Source organism: Hypoxylon fragiforme (genome assembly GCF_022984875.1).
Source record: "Hypoxylon fragiforme strain CBS 206.31 chromosome Unknown GGS25scaffold_10, whole genome shotgun sequence".
Classification (NCBI taxonomy): domain Eukaryota; kingdom Fungi; phylum Ascomycota; class Sordariomycetes; order Xylariales; family Hypoxylaceae; genus Hypoxylon; species Hypoxylon fragiforme.
Window position 1 is genome coordinate 2,033,514 of NW_026054765.1, and position 16,012 is coordinate 2,049,525.

General features: G+C 49.9%; 5 protein-coding genes across 5 annotated transcripts; 1 reads left to right on the top strand and 4 right to left on the bottom strand.

Annotated features, from left to right (window-relative positions):
• Nucleotides 1-181: 181 nt before the first annotated feature.
• GGS25DRAFT_528508 (HET-domain-containing protein) lies at nt 182-2,844 on the bottom strand (the record flags this gene model as incomplete). Its single annotated transcript, XM_049265197.1, has 1 exon — nt 182-2,844. One exon carries the CDS (start codon nt 2,842-2,844, stop codon nt 358-360), a length of 2,487 nt encoding a protein of 828 aa, XP_049112532.1. The 3' UTR covers nt 182-357.
• Nucleotides 2,845-3,153: 309 nt separating this feature from the next.
• On the bottom strand, nt 3,154-4,991 carry GGS25DRAFT_93706 (Di-copper centre-containing protein). The gene is made up of 3 exons (XM_049266163.1): nt 4,471-4,991; nt 4,245-4,407; nt 3,154-4,194 (listed from the first exon to the last, which is right to left on the bottom strand). Exons 1-3 carry the CDS (start codon nt 4,686-4,688, stop codon nt 3,391-3,393), a joined length of 1,185 nt encoding a protein of 394 aa, XP_049112533.1. The 5' UTR covers nt 4,689-4,991; the 3' UTR covers nt 3,154-3,390.
• A 1,237-nt stretch (nt 4,992-6,228) lies between these two features.
• On the top strand, nt 6,229-8,282 carry GGS25DRAFT_93715 (MFS general substrate transporter). The gene is made up of 3 exons (XM_049266165.1): nt 6,229-6,807; nt 6,906-7,109; nt 7,172-8,282. Exons 1-3 carry the CDS (start codon nt 6,368-6,370, stop codon nt 8,115-8,117), a joined length of 1,590 nt encoding a protein of 529 aa, XP_049112534.1. The 5' UTR covers nt 6,229-6,367; the 3' UTR covers nt 8,118-8,282.
• Nucleotides 8,283-9,699: 1,417 nt separating this feature from the next.
• GGS25DRAFT_93713 (uncharacterized protein) lies at nt 9,700-10,805 on the bottom strand. The gene has a single exon (XM_049266164.1). It carries the CDS (start codon nt 10,512-10,514, stop codon nt 9,789-9,791), a length of 726 nt encoding a protein of 241 aa, XP_049112535.1. The 5' UTR covers nt 10,515-10,805; the 3' UTR covers nt 9,700-9,788.
• Nucleotides 10,806-14,030: 3,225 nt separating this feature from the next.
• Nucleotides 14,031-15,677, bottom strand: GGS25DRAFT_528514 (alpha/beta-hydrolase; the record flags this gene model as incomplete). The annotated part of the gene is made up of 4 exons (XM_049265198.1): nt 14,031-14,385; nt 14,507-15,100; nt 15,162-15,275; nt 15,346-15,677. The coding sequence occupies 4 exons, from the start codon at nt 15,675-15,677 to the stop codon at nt 14,307-14,309; spliced, it is 1,119 nt and encodes a 372-aa protein (XP_049112536.1). The 3' UTR covers nt 14,031-14,306.
• Between the last annotated feature and the right edge of the window lie 335 nt (nt 15,678-16,012).

The window sequence follows — 16,012 nt, forward strand, 5'->3', positions numbered from 1 at the left end:
TCCCCCTATTTGGTGGAAATCTATGAGCCTTTGTTGAGAGCCCCTGACCCCTGACCAGGGACAAGACCTACATAGCACGTTATTTTTGGATATAAAGGATACCTAATCACAGGCACACAGAATACTGCTGAAATTAATGAAAAATAACTCAAATCAATCAAGCAAATGAAGCATTCTAGGATACGGAGGTAAACATGGCTTCATTTCTATCTATGTGATTAAAATCTAAAATTAGAAACGTAACTCCCAAGGTGAGAGTACTACGGCGAACATAGGTCATAGCATTCATTACCCGCTCCAAATAGCCCGGAACGTTGTCCAACAATCAGTTCTCTCTCCCAGCCCAACCCCCTAAGATCATATCAACGTGAAAACCTCCTCATGCCCAGCGACCCTCTCCTCAAACCCCTCACCCTGCATAACCCCCTCAACATAGCACTCCCCCACCAACCTATACTCTCCCTTCCCCTCCTCGCCCGCCGGCCTTAACAGATACGGCACTCTCCCACCAAACAACACCACCACCACATCGCCGACCCGCGACCCGCTCGGACACAGTCCCACATGCGTCTCGGTGTCAAACATGCACTCCCCATGACACGGCAGATAATCCGGCGTATCCTCATCCTCCTCCTCACCTACCAAGCCCGAGGTCTCATCCAGCGCGTACCGCGACGCGTTGCGCCAGTGCGAGAAGTAGTGGTACGGCAGCTGCCCGTGGTCCATGACGGGCAGGTGCGTGAGCAGCTTCGCGTGCCCCCACGTGCCGATCGTGCTCGCCGGGTCGAAGATCCTGGCGTACGCGAGGTGCATGGCCTCGGAGAGGACGGGGCGCCGGTGGAAGGGGTAGGGCCGCTTGGAGCGGATGGTGCCGAGGCGGACGCCGCGGAGGGAGAGGGTGTAGGGGGATTCGGTGAGGGAGGCGGCGTCGACGAGCTCGAGATCAACCTCCCGCCCACCGCTCGCATTGTACTCGTCGTCGTGGTCGCTAGTGCCGAGCGTCGCGCGGCGCCACTCGCTGCGGCCATCGCACCAGAAGCTCCACGACGGCGGCGGCGGCTGCTGTTCATCCACCTCCCCAACGTTAACGCTAAAATCTCGCCCGTGCGGATCATGCCCCTTCCACATATCCAGCCACGTGCGCCCCGTCAGCGTGTGCACGGCCGACAGGACTCCCAGGGACCGATGGTGCCGGATCCACCAGCGCGTGAAGTCGGCGTACACGCGGCGCACGCTCTTGGCGTAGTCCGGGCGCACGAGGTCGGGCAGCTCGCGGACCGCGTGCGTCTCCTCGCCGAACGCGAGCAGCGCGAAGAACTTGTCGCGCGGGTCCGTCGCGCGCATCTCGAGCGCGGCGACGAGGACGGTCAGGACGTCGAGGCGGGCGCGGGGCTTGAACGGAGCGTGGAAGTGGTTTTGGTGGTGGTACGCCATGCGGTCGGGCGGGTGGAACAGGGTCCCCCAGATGGCGGGCATCGACGAGTTGTAGCTGCTGCCGTTGTTCGACTGGATGCACTGGTTCGCGCGCATGACGACGGACCACGGCAGCTCGACGGCGCCGCACAGCACGGTTGCGCGCTGCGACAGCTCCGCCGCGGTGCACTGGCGAGGTGTGTTCCATACTTCTTGCAGCACCCAGACGCGCTCGAACCAAGGCCGGTGGAACACCCGGTCGTGCGACATGTGCACGTTGCCGTCCGACGTGATGAGCTTGTGCGATATCTGCGGCGTCAGCGAGATCTGCTCGGGCCCCGCGTCATCGCTGAGCTTTTTGCCCTGGGCGTAGGCGTCGTAGATGCTTTTCAGGATGGCGAAGTCTTCTTTCACGTCGTCCTCAAGCTCGCCGAGCCAGATGCGGATGTTCTGGGCGCTCGTGTAGATGTCGCCCATGAGCGAGACCTGCTCGGCGCGCTCTTCGAGCTCCGTCTGGTTGATGCAGAGCTGGTCGATCCAGAAGGTGCGCGGGGTGCTTGCTCTTCGCAGCGCTTTTAGGGCGAGGTACAGGCTCTTGCTGACGAAGGTCTGAGCCTCCGGTTGAGCTTCCGGGTCGAGATCTTCGTCTGATCCCTTGAGGAGGATGGGGCGTTTGTGGCGGTCGTCGCCCCAGCAGTACGAAAGCGCTTCGTAGGGGACATGGTCTTCGCTTGTGAGGTAGGTATGGGTTAGGGATAGTTCCAAGACGCTGTTCTCGAGGTCTGGCGATGGCTCGATGGTCACAAGCCGTATCTCCTTCCTTGCGTTGTCGAGCTGACGATACAGTGAGAAGCCGGTTGTGGAATGAGTGATACCCCGTATCAGGGCAACCCTTTCGACAACCTCGTACCAGACCTCGATGCGTGCTCCGAGCACGAAGTTAATCCAGGCCGGATATTCGGCCATGGGGATGATCTGCACTGTATCTCCACCCTGCATCTCGGCAAGCCAAGCCCCATCCTTAGCCGGACTATTGGTATCAGCAGGAGGGTCGTCTTGCTCCGACTCTTGAATCCAATATTTGACATGTCTTGTGGGCCGGTAGAGTGCGTGAATATTGTGTATTATGGCGCGGTGCCTCATACGGTCCTGGCCACTCGGCTCCTTGATTCGAACATCGAAGTACGTGTGAGAACCTCCGTATGTGCCGTGCTGACCAGGGTGGCCACTGTATCCTTGGTCGTGCGAGACCGTGGCAATTTGAAGACAACAGACTCGAACAGCTGTGTTTGGGATATTAGAGGTGGGCAAAGTCAGGGAGAGATAAGGCTGCATGGGACAGTATTGCGATACATTGGGTTTCTCCTTTGTCGATGCTGATACATACTTCCATTTGGGGTCTATAAATCGCTTATCTATAGGTTCAGTCATGATGCCTATTGAATGTCGGTATCTCAAGTAGGTAGGATCACAGTTGCCCTTCGATATTGAACGTTGAAGGTGATAAGGCGGGGAAGTCGTGAGGGCTGAGTCTTTCTCATCGTTGCGAATACTAGGCACAAACTAATATGTTGAATGTAAATCCTATGGTCCCTAAGATCAGGTTAGTATAGGTAGGTAAGCTGAGCTATAGCTAGGGTGATGCAGGAAGGCTTCCCAATGTCATGGTAATATCACGATCTTCTCCACAGGCTAGGCAGTAAGCTACCTAGTACATATAAAGTCCTTAGGCAGCTGTCATATTATCCCAGCTCCGTAGGTTAGACAGATCGTCAACGTTGATTCGTCATATTCTGTATTCTATTTTCAGTGCAATAAATTAGGTGCCTACCGTTCTAATTAGCTGCCTTTTCCGGTCGTAAGATGTCTCCCATACCATTACCTCGTCTACGCAATAAATATACCTAGTATATATATCCAAAAGATCAAAAAAAGAAACTCTCGACTCACTACCTAGGTACCATACACAGCAATAATCTACTCATAAATATAACACCGTCCACCCTTCGTCGCCGGCATCCCCTCCTTCGTCTTAGGTTTCCATCCCAATCCCATATCCATCACATCATCAATCGTCGCTAAACTCGGGGGCAAGTTCGGTGCCGTGTCTAGTGCTAACCCCAGAAATGTCCTATTTCCATCAATCGCGAACGTCCTCGCCTTCAAGTCCTGCCCTTGCCATATCGCCCACAGACGATCGATCTGCGCGTGTAGCAGGTAGAACACGGGATCGTTCGGCGTGCTAAAGGGATCCGCAGCCTCCATTCCCACGAACGTGTGCGAGTTGAAGTGCCACAGGTCCTCGATGTTATTGCGCAGCGCCTTGATGCTGTCGGACGCGACGATCGTGGTAGCGTTGGCCCAATTCAGGACCCCCTGACTGGCGGGGTTGTAGAAGTCCCGCGACAGACAGCGCGGATTCGGTAAAAATCCATACTTGTTTGCTGGGTCGATGACTTCCTTCGCGACAGGTCCTAGACTGATTCGGAAATTCTTGAGCGGTCCGTCGGTGATGCAACCTCCACCCGTCCCCGCGGGCTTGGGAAGTGAAAAGTTGCTAATGGCCAACCCTGGTAAAATGACCTTCCGAGGCCCGTGAGGTACGAATGCGCCGTTACCACCGAAGGATGTCATAGAGCCATCGAAGACTTTTGATTGTGCCTGGTCCTCGGAGAATCGTGGGTTGTCCCAGTAAGGGAGATGCCCCTTGTACCCACACTCATCACGTAGGGCATGCTCTATTTGCCAGAGGAAGAGACGGTGCCATGGTAGGAGATAACCCTAGAAGATACATTTAGCGAGGGATAACAAAAGGCCATGATTTTATTTACCGACTGATGAATTATGTTTGTTTGGTTAATGTGGATGTAGGTAAAGTCGTCAAGTCGGTTCATAGCCCCAGGTGCTAGGCTCGTATCCATCTTTGGCGGTTTTGCAGCCAGGCAGTTCACAGCTCGGAGATAGTCTGTTCTTGTTGCATCATCGAGATCATCCCTAAGATGTCGTTCATAAGTATAACATGTTACTCGCATCGGGGAGTTGTTCCGGCTGCCTTACCATGATCTGCGAACAGCGATATTCTTGTTTGTGCACCCTTTGATTCCCAAGGACGCTCGCGTATTCCTTTGATACGTATCTTGGTATCTCTTGAAGGTACTGGGCATTGGTATGCCAGTAGCGTGATTGGAGGGATGCTGAACAGCGCCAGCGAGTACCGACTGGCCTACCAAAGCAGCGTACACTCCGAACAGGATAGGATATCCAAGAATATACATTTTGAGGACAGACTATCGGTAGCGATATCGCTATTGGAAGCTCTCAATAATCGAGACTATTTTGGATAAATGGACGCGGATGATTATCATATTGGTCGGTGCCTATAGAAATCACTAATATCCCCGTCGCACTCGAAGAACACGGGTCGGTACGACAAGACGTCAGGCATCTAGCCATTATATAGACGGCAGTGGAACGGTTCACCAATCCTCTAGGTTAGTATAGACGGGGGTCGGTGTTTATGCAATGCCTACGTAGGGAGAAATCCTGTGAGCCGCCTCATCTCGCAAACCCCATTGTCCGATGACAGCTGTGGGCCATGCGTAAACCACTATAGAAATTATCTAGCTGCGCCGCAAGTTCGGGACCGAGGACGTCGGGATCTGGCGTGCCCTAGATGACCGAGCTAGCTACAGCGTCGTATCTCAGCTATCTGCATGGCGTCCTGTCCGGGTGGCGTAACATCGCAAATCCGCCTGGCTAATCAATGTACGATGCATCATCCCACGTGCAGAATATTAGGCTGCTATGTATCACGGTAATGTTGTCTTACCTGTGTACTCGGGTCCGGACGCTTGGAACAGAGAAATGGCGCCGATCATCTTTTAGCGTGGTCTTTCGAAGGCTGGCACGAGCTCGAAATAGTTGATTACGGACGAAAATGGAAGTAGGGGTAAGACAGTTGTTGAAACATTGGAATAAGATAGAATGTTGGCTTTAATGGCTTGTCCATGGGCATCCGTGCCGTGTGAAAACAGGTAAATATGCCGCTTCCCTACCTCCATACTGCCGGCTTGGGATGCTCATGAGTTGATCAGGCCATTGTCAAATCACGTATTTGCTGATGATATCTGCCAGAACAATCATGTGATTTCCAGATGTTATGTAGTTGAGTTGTAGCTGATCCCAGAGCTCAAATCAAATCTGGGATCAGCTACAACTCAACTAGCATTCAGGAATTCATTGTCCGTCTAATATTCGAGCTAGGTAGTGAAACTGTTCGATAAAGAGCCCTATGGGTAGGTAAGCCCTGTCACGATAAGTCAGCGCGAGACTGTGGTTCGTCTTAACTATATTGAGATTCCACCTGGACGAACAATAGTCTCCGACTCTCTGTAAGTACACGGCAGCGCGTACAGACAAGGTTACATCGTAGATTTGCAGGCATTGACTAAGTGCCCAGGGCAGGTAGGCATTGGCTGCTATTCATATTTCCATCAGGACCCGGTTCGCAGGAATGGATCAACGGTGACGATAATACCATCAGTTTGGTGTTTAAAATAGTAAAAGGTTGATGAAGTTAATATAAGAAGGACTGTTTGCTAACTTATTCCCTGTCACTTGAGAACCCTAGCACCTGACCTAGGTGGAGGACTAGGGTAGGTAGTTCCGTTTATCCCTCGGAAGCTTAAGAATTGGCTTGTATCTACCTTGATAATGATAGCCAATCATAACTCCTCGATAACTAGCTAAGCCTTCCACTTATCTAAGATCTAATTAACTAATCGGCACTAAAATAACTTGAAGGGAGTGCGATGTGTCTCAGGGCCGTCTCCAATAATATCCAAACTGTCAAACCAGAACACACATTTACCCACACCTACATGTACCTACACCATCTTGGGTGTCCAAGGTCCAAGGTTAATCGTCGCCTGAATATCACTTTTCAACTTACAAAATGAGTCAAATTGAACATTCCGGCGACGATGATATCGCCGTCACTGAACGTACTCCTCTCGTGGGGGATGTTGAGACCCCCACATCATCCTGGAAGCCCGGCCATTCGAGGTCATCGACTCTTGCCTCCATCACCAATGCTTCCATCACTACCACGATACCCTACAAGCCTAGCGCTGTCATCATTATCTTCTACACCATAACCTTCATCACTTCTACTGCTGGCGCCTTTCAACAGATTCCTATGACTAGGATCTTTGAGGATATCCTGTGTCACGAGTACTACGATAAGGCTGCCAGCCTCGATGAACCCATCGATGAAATTCTTTGCAAGAATGACACCATTCAATCTAAGCTTGCTTATATATTTGCTATCCTTGAGTCTGCCAACGCTATTGTTAGCTGTATTGTCGCACTATTCTGGAGTATAGTGGCCGATCGGTGAGGATGGACTTCTTTTTATCTGCGCTTCATATAGCGCTTATATCCCCCTTTCGGCTTTGCGCCTTAATGGACTTGTCAACTAATTCTCATCCCAGAATTGGTCGCAAGCCAGTGTTCGCCTCTAGTTCAATAGGTATGACTTTAAATTTGGTGATAATCATGGTCTTCGGCTGGTTTCCGAATGTGCTTTCGATCCAGTTAGTTTGGTTAGCATCCCTTGCGCACATATGTGGAGGTGCGCCTGCTATGAGCGCTTGTATCTACAGTATCCTTAGCGACATCGTTCCCGAATCCAACAGGTATGTCCTCACCTCAGAAATCTCCATTGCAGAACATCCTCCATCTTGCTTACAGTAAATAGGTCAATCACGTTCATGCGGATCCATGTTACGAGTTTGGTTGGCAATCTGATCTCGCCGGCGCTAGCATCTGCCATGATGCCCTCAACTGGCCCTTGGCCTGTCATGTTGCTCACTCTGATCCTATGGATCATAGGTACTGCTATGATAGCCTTTGTCCCGGAAACATTCCACTCTGGGCAACCTTCCAATACAGATGCAGAATCTCCATCTGTTACGTTTAAAGCCCGTGCGATGCAGGGTCTGGGTCAGCTAATCGACTCTCTGTCTATTATCTGGATACGTTCCGTCGCCCTGGTTCTTAGTATCTGCCTTTTATCACTACCAGTCCTGATGTGCACTTTCCAATTCATGGTACAGTTCATTTCGATGCGATACCGAATCCCCTTGGAAAAGACCGGTTACATACAATCCCTCTACGGCCTCGCGCATATAGTCGTAGTCCTCCTCATAGTTCCGTACGTTTCTAGTCTCGTCGTCCGTCCAACAATTCCCAGTTGGCTCCGTATTGCCGATGATAAGCGCCGCGATTTAGTGCTAGTTCGTTGGTCTTACGCCGCTTACGTCGCTGGCACTTTTATTTTGGGAATATCTCCATCGCTGCCGGTCTTCGTGGCTGGTCTCACTGTCATGTCCCTTGGTTCCGGCTCTGCGAGCTTCATCAAGAGCATCGCAACTTTTCACGTCGACCCTGCGCATCGATCCAGGCTTTTCACTCTAATGGCCCTCACGGAAGTGGCTAGCAACATCTGGTCCACTCCTGCGCTGGCAGGCCTCTTCACGCTGGGTATGCGACTCGGTGGGGGATGGATTGGCCTACCCTACCTTGGCGTATCCCTTTCTTGTCTCGCTATGCTAGTTCTAGCGCTATTCGTGCGGGTGCCCGCTAATGGTAATGGCGATGAAGAATCAACAGAGTCTAGTGCAGAGTCTGTTAGGTCAAGATAAGAAGCACTAAGCCTATGCGACCCAAATGCGGATGTTTTAGAGTAGGTCTCGAGCTAACGAACCATATGGTATACATAGATGGAGTGTCGGAACCCGGTCAAGTATATACGAAGGTCATGTCATTGGCGGGCGCTACATTCATCCCTTTGATACCAAAAAGCGGGAGATGTAGATGAGAACATGTGCTGTACTCAATTTAATGATTTACATCTAGCAACAATATCTTCGGCTTACTCCTATGTTTCGAAATATCACGATGATCATATCTTAGTTCAGCCAGAGATTATTTATCCCGATGCATACCTAGGTATCTATTCTTAAGCATTTGGCTAGTGCCGAATGCGCTTATGGGGATTCGTGGAATTGTGAGCCGAGGTAATTCTTTGGCACCTTGCCAGCTTAAGAGTGTCGTAAATTGATGTTCGAATATAGGATACTATTACACCTACATAAATCTCCATTGATTCAAAATTCAGACCATAAGAGATGCTGCACCATTTACGAGACCACATCCGTAGGCTTCCTAGGTACCTACGTAGTAGGCTAAAGGGATCTACGTGCTGCACCCATCCCAAAGAGGCGCGATCTGTAGCGTATCTACACTGACAACTTGGCGAATGTGCCAACGATCCGTAGCACATTGTGTCGGCTTCGGCATCCACGAAATGGGGTAATATTGTCTCAATTGAGATGATCCTGCGTATTTGGGTTCATTAAATCATGCAACTTGGACGAAGGCACGGGCGAGTCATAAGAGTAACTCTTAATAGCTCAGGAATCAGGATACCATCAATTGGATGCACATGATGACGATGGAGGGGCAATGGAGGGGCGGGGAGTCAAGTTGGGTACCTATCCATATAACTATGTTCTACTTATGTGTATGTTGTCTTTTCTGTCTAGCTAACACCGATGCCTGATCTGATGATTATGGACGAGGGGAAGACCAGAAAAGAGAAAAAAAGGACGAAAAACTCCGTAAAACATGCGCCTTACCAAAACCCTGGGTTGTTTTTTTCTTCTTCGAAAGGCATCCGGATGCTTTGAATCTAAATGACTGTTTGCCCAAAATCGCGAGTGTAGGTATATATCAACCAAAAAAAAAAATGAACAACCGACATGTTATTATTTTTTTCATGCCACCCTGAAAATATATGTATATCGCTCGATGCAGCTGCAGCTCGAGCTTCTGTGTAAAGTCAACAACATTTCCTAGCCCGACTACCTAAACAAATTCCACTAGGTATTTAGTTAACCAACCCCCTTTGATTCTCTTGATCTTTGATGACGATGATGTGAAAATCTGGCTATAAAAACAAAAAATAAACCAGATAAAAGATGTAACCGAAAAAAAAAAATGATATATGCTGCTTCGCTGCGCCTGTATGCTCTTTGAAATGATTCTCACCAAAAACCCCAAGACGAAACAAAAAAAAGGGAAGATAAAAAAAAAAAAAAAAAGTCCTGTAAAAGTACACCTCCGCCATTCCATAACATAACATTTCCCTGAACCGGTCGTCTTGTCTATTCGTGATGCAACCTTTCATAACAAGTTTTTACCAAAGTTTTTCATTCTTTCATTTGTGATGTGATGTTGTTGTAAATAATTTTTTCGGTGATTGATTGACTGATTATTTTGTTTTTCAATTGTTTGTTTGTTTGTTTGTTTTCTCACGCGGCCAAATCTAAGCCGTCCCTTGGGTTCTCGTAGTATATGCCACCCATCTGCCTGATTATGCGACATTGCTCTTCCATATTATAGGCGTTGTTGATTCTGCCAATCCCCCGCTCGGAGGCGTCGCCGTGCGTGGTGCGGAGGACCCAGGCGCCGCCACCGGCAGGCCAGCCGACGAAGACGACCGGGTCGTTGTACTTGTTGGGGTCCATGGCCTTGCGGATGTAGGCCTCCTCGCTCTCCCACCACATGGCGCCGAGCTTGCGCATGTTGGCGCAGTGGGCGTCCTCCTCTTCCTGGTCGGGCGACCGCATGGCGATGTGGAAGCGGTCAAGGTGCAGGAAGTCGAGCTCGACCGCGTTGCAGTGGAGCACGTACAGCCCGCCGTGGCTGGGATAGCCGCGGACGGCGGCGCCAGACCTGACGCCAAATTGTGTGCGGAAGGGCAGGCCGTTCAGTATCACGAGGTCGTCGTCGTCGTCCCCCGAGTCGTAGGCGAGCTGCCGCTGGTTGGTGCTCGCTATCATGTCATCGTCTTCCTCGGTGTCGAAGTCGAGGTCTCTAGCTCTCGCCCGGGTTGCCAGGTCGCGTGTCCTACTACCTGAGCATCGAGTTCTTAGCGAGAATAGATAGCTGCCGGACAAAGCTGCGATGAGGAATATAGTTGGCGTTATTAGGGTCATGATGGGATGGGAAGCGTGTGACCGGTTTGATGGGGGCATTTTTTGGTTATTGAGGATCGAAAAGTATTATCTACCTACCGTCGGTTTTACGTCCCATAATAAATTCCAAGGAAACCCATGGAAGTCATGGACGCCATGGATGAATCAGAGTGGATTCACTGCACCACGTCACATTTGTTGTTTGACTCCTGGGTGAATTGGGCTCTGACCGCGGCCCGGTCTCTGTTACGTGTTTTGCAGCCATTTGCATTACGGGCTCGAATGAACGATGCGGAAAGCGAAGAATCGGCTGTATAACTGGTATAACTGGCATTATTTGGTCACATTCTCAAGAGACCCTAACGCATGCTAACCAGGTAAATAACCAATCATCCAGCAACTCAGCCACCCTTACAACCAATCTGCTTACACGTGGCCGCGAACCCGACTGGCGGGCCACTTTTACCATCCCTTTCACGGCCTCTCATTGCTTCTTGCTGCTCCTTTGTCGCTGCACTCGCGCTCATCAGGAACAGCTTTCAGCATCATGCAGGTACAAGTATCCGCCCCTAAGCCAGGATGATCGTAGGCTCTATTGAGCAATCTATGGTAAGTGGTCGCCCTATCAAAATAATTACCCAGAAACCCAATAGGTTCTTAGGAGTCCTCCGAAAGCGAAAGCAAGCCCAACGCACCAAGAAACAATCCAATCCCTCTCCTTCCAGAGAAACCAGAACTTTGGGATGGATTGCTGTTCGTTTTTCTTTTCTTTTCTTTCTTTTCGCCTTCTGCGAGCAAGAGGGCATCAACGTCATCACCACCCTCACTGAGTAGTCCAGACTTGCACCGCCAAGCTTTCCGTTCATGTATCATTCACGGCACTATCAAGCACCTGACTGAACAGCACTTACATAGTTAACTAATAGGCGGAGCCTAAAAAAAAAGATAACCCCCCTCCCAAGAAAAAAAAAACCTGACGTGACGAACGTCGGTGTGGGTTTGCTGGCCGGCTTGTTGGCTGGCTGGCATTGGGTGGATCCCAAGGCGGCAGCGAAAGAATAAAAAAAAGGAAAGCTAGGTTAGCCGACCCCTTCACCGCTCCGAGATTCGAACCACCACGACACAGCGGCTAAATCTAATTCGGCCAACGGTTCATTCTCAAATCACTTTCATTCATCCGGGGGGGTTTTTTTGGCTTAGGGAGAGAGGAAGGGATGGGATGAGAGGGCCCCGCTACTAGTGTAGTCACGCTTGCTTCCCCGTAGCTTAGGTAGGTAGCCAAGAGATCAGGGGAATCGGCGAGTAATGGGGACATGATGAATGTCGCGCTGGGAAGAGGTCATCGTGGGTATGGTATTGACTAACACGTGATGGTTTTTCGGCCTTTTTTCATAAGTAAAATTAATCGTAGTGTTTCATAGACTGAGTATGCTAACTAGGTAAGTAAGTAGAAATGCAAATATGATTGACTTATTCGCGTTCATGATGCATCGTATGAATATAAGGACGTCCTTGTCTCACCGAATGCTTGCCCGTGTCACGACCACTCACCTTCATTTTTCCTCGGCAAGCCTATCTTCATAGATCTCGGGTACGTGCATCGATTTACTCAAGGGGGCTCCACTGAGGACGATGAACTGATATAGGATGATGCAATCTTCATGCTATAGACCTTGTCCCATGGCCTCGGGATCTATATTAGGGGACCCCTATATCGGGACCTTATACGTCTACCCAGGTGTGTCTGTCTGGGTAGCTACTTTCTCAACGGTACCTGACATCATGTAGCTCTTAGGGCTGTCTTATACACCTGGCTATGCTTCCAGGGCTCCCGAGGCCCTCGGCATGAACATCTGCCGAGTGCTCTCTCGCTCGTGTCACTGGTTCTCGAACAAAGGATCTCACTGGGTGATCGATCGAGCTTGACGTTGTATAAAGTACTACCTATTGGAAGGCAAACAGCTTAGCCTATCATGTCTTGTTGCTTTGTAACAAGCATAGACTCTATAAATATATATCATATAACGTAATTCAAGTCTGAGCTCTACCGTTCTTGCCTTTTCAACACTAGACTTTTACTTATTCTATCCGTGTTAGTTATAACATAGCATACTGTCACTCAAACAGTGTTCGCCTAGAATACAGTTTCTGCTAAAGGAAAACAATCTACCAATAACAGTTTTTATCTATCTTCAATGTAAGGAGTTGAAATCAGTCCAAATATATAAATCCGTCAAGTGGCTTAAACACTAATGACTCTTGAAGAACTAATAATCACAATCTAGACACTCACATATAGTCCAAGCATCATAGGCCTTCACAGCTTCACTTACATGCTGTCGATGATTTTTTTATGGATTCAATGTGTGTTCTAGGTTTATGAAGTTCTTTGATGAAGAGGTTTGGTATAACGATTCCTTCGTTGACTAACCTTAGCTGTTATTTATAACCTGGTTGGACCAGCTCAAAGACGACACTCTTTTTATAGCATATTGGGCACAGTCTATTGGTCGATATACTCATGAAATTGTCGTGATTCTGGTGTGTTGTTGACCTAGGTTTGGAAGTTGTCCTCCTCAAACGATGCTCAGCTGCACTCGAGTTTTGAAGGTTTCCTTGCAATATACACGACAGCTTCACTTGGGATACCAATAATGTCCATGCCCTAGGCTATAGCACTGTCCCTTCAACAGTGCTGGAATACTTAGCTTACCCTATGTGGCGGCCGTGATGACTGTGGCTACAGTCCTTTGTTTGTGAATAGCTTCACGTTTCCTAGCAACCACTATCACGACGCAACCCCAGCCGAGATTCAGCCCAGTCCATGAGTTAAATACATGAAGCAAAGAAGCAACATGATTATCAGCCAGACTGGTATGGTCTAGTGGTTCGAAGTGCTCGAAGAAAAAATGTGTATTTTAAATCACCACTCCAACCGCCGCTTGACCTTGGGGTTCGATTCCTCAGTTGGCTAACTAGGTTAACATTCTCTTTTCTGTTTTTTCTTTCATTTTTTATACCTTTCTTATATCTTATGTTCTCATTACGTATATATGCAGTACAAAACAGCTTTTCACTCTTTATGATCTTTTGGGTCACGTCGTCGGCGGTATGACACCCCCGAGCGCGACCCAGTCAGACAAGCAACGGCGAAGTCAAGATCCAAGAAGTAACTTCCCTCTACCTCTCCCAGTACTTGTGTCATGATCTGATAAGTTACAACATATCGCTGCCCCTAACTTCAGCCCATCTATCTCTTAAACTTATGTATCTGTCAATGTCCGAACAGGCATATAACGCAAATTCTGTGTTTTGAGGAAGCAGGAACACCACACAGCACACCAACTTATAAGATTAGTATACACCGAAAACTATACTAGATTCTCGCGATTCTACCGTGTTTTACACTCAAGCTTCACTGTACGTATGAAACAAGTCTCGTGATAATGTACCTAACCTACGTAGTTCGCACCAGACGATGTCCGATGTCAGTTACCCCTGCCCACTAGGCGCAACCAGTTGGGGCCCGGGGTCCACCGGCTCAATGTGGATCTCTTCACCGCCAAAGAGGAGCAGATTTGACCGAAACTCATCAAGATCCTGAAATCGGAGGAAGTTAATCTTATGATCATCTTATCTTTACTACATGTAGTCGTGATTGAAGCAAGGGTTCTAGAATTTCAAGGCTGGCAATATTCCGTAGATACGGTGTGCAGCTACTCCGTACATTTGCTGAAATGCAAGATAGCTAGCCACTAGCAGAGAAACGTATACACGATATTATCACCGGTTTGTATTGCCTAGACCCCTTCATCGCTACCTAGTACCAATTGACCGTGATGGGGAAACCCATCACACGCCCTGGCGCTTGAGGAAATCAAAAACCATCTTAAACGCCCGCAGAGCAACCTTGTGCAAGTTGAGGTTATGTCTAAATCCCCAAACAAGTCAGCCTAGCACCTGCTCATCAAAACAATCAACCAACCAACCAACCAACCAGCCGCATAGTTATCCAGGAGAAACCGAAAGGGGAAAAAAGAAAACAAACTCACCCCGCCGGCAAATCATCCACCGTCTCCAGCACCCTCGCCCCTTTAAACTGCGCCCTCAGCGGCTCCAGCAACCCCACACAATCCCCCCCGCACGCCGAGAGATCAAACCGGCCCTGCAGAACGAGCACCGGTGCCGTGACCGCCCCAAAGTCCAGCAGCGGCCCCCCACTGCTCGCCAGCAGCGACGGCAGCTCCGCGACCGCGAACGGCTCGCTGCCCACCGCGTGCGACCACTCTGCTACGCGGCGCTCGTAGTCGCCGCCAAAGTACGCGTATGTCTCGGCGTACACGTCCGCCGACGCGAGGTACGCGGCATCCAGCGCGCCCCACCTTCCGGGGTCCTGCAGCCGCGCGACGCGGAAGGCGGAGCCGGCGAGGAAGGGGGTGAAGTAGGTGAAGTTGCCGCCGAAGCCTGTCAGTACGAGCGCGTCGATGGTGGAGGCGGACGCGGCGGCCGCGATGGACAGGTAGGAGCCGTAGCTGTGGCCGACGAGGGCGACTTTGCTGGCGTGCATGGAGCGTCGCGCGTAGGAGGCGAGGGAGGCGAGGACGGCGGCTTCGACTTGGAACTGTGCGTCTGTGAGGGCGTTTATTCTAGCGAAGGAGTTGGTTGATGGAATCTAGGAAGGTGAATTCTACGTGAAAAAAAACGTACTTCGAGGAGGAACCAACGCCTATCCGGTCATAGCTGAGAACGGAGTACCCGGCCGCGATGGCGGCATCGACGAAGCTGTACTGTTCGGCGCCCTCGAAGGTCGGGCGCCAGTACCTGCTCTTCTGTCAGCGTGTTGCTTGCGACGTCTGGGATTTTATCCGAGAGGTAGGTACTAAGGGCTTACAGCTTAGACTCAATGATCCCATGAGTTAGAATCAGTACTGGGCCTCCTGTCCCGCATATCGTGGCCCCGACAATGAACTTGCTCTCCACCGGCGCAGCTGTAGTCCCGGCGATCGGCAACGGATCAGTGGGGTTGCCAAAATCCCGTCTGGTCAAGTTCAGTGTTAGTGCTACCACATCCCAATTATCGTTGACCGTCGCATTCACGATGAAACGGGGCGCGTTGACGGTGATTGGTATCTTGACCTCCTTGCAGCCCGTCAACGTAGGGTATGGCCGGCTAGAAGCTGTGGTGGCAAGACAGAGAGCGAGTAGACTGTAGGCAATCATCATGGTAAGCTTAGACGCGGTAGGTAGAGGATGAGGCCTTGCTTACTGGTAGTAGGTACTCGGGCGATTACTTATACAGAATCCGGTAAGGGAGAAGTTGGGAAATCAATGTCCCCTTCTCTTTACCTGACGAGCAGGGTCAAATATTGACCTCTCGTAAGATGTGAAATGAAGTTGAAGATCCACAAGCATCCACAAGTTGCTGACTAGTACTATTACTTCACCCAGGCTTGCGAATAACCTCCCTAGTCGATAGTCCTGTATCTGCTGACTACCTAGGTAAATAGCGGTTTTGTATATTAGGCATGTAATGTCTATATTCTTGTTCGATACTATAA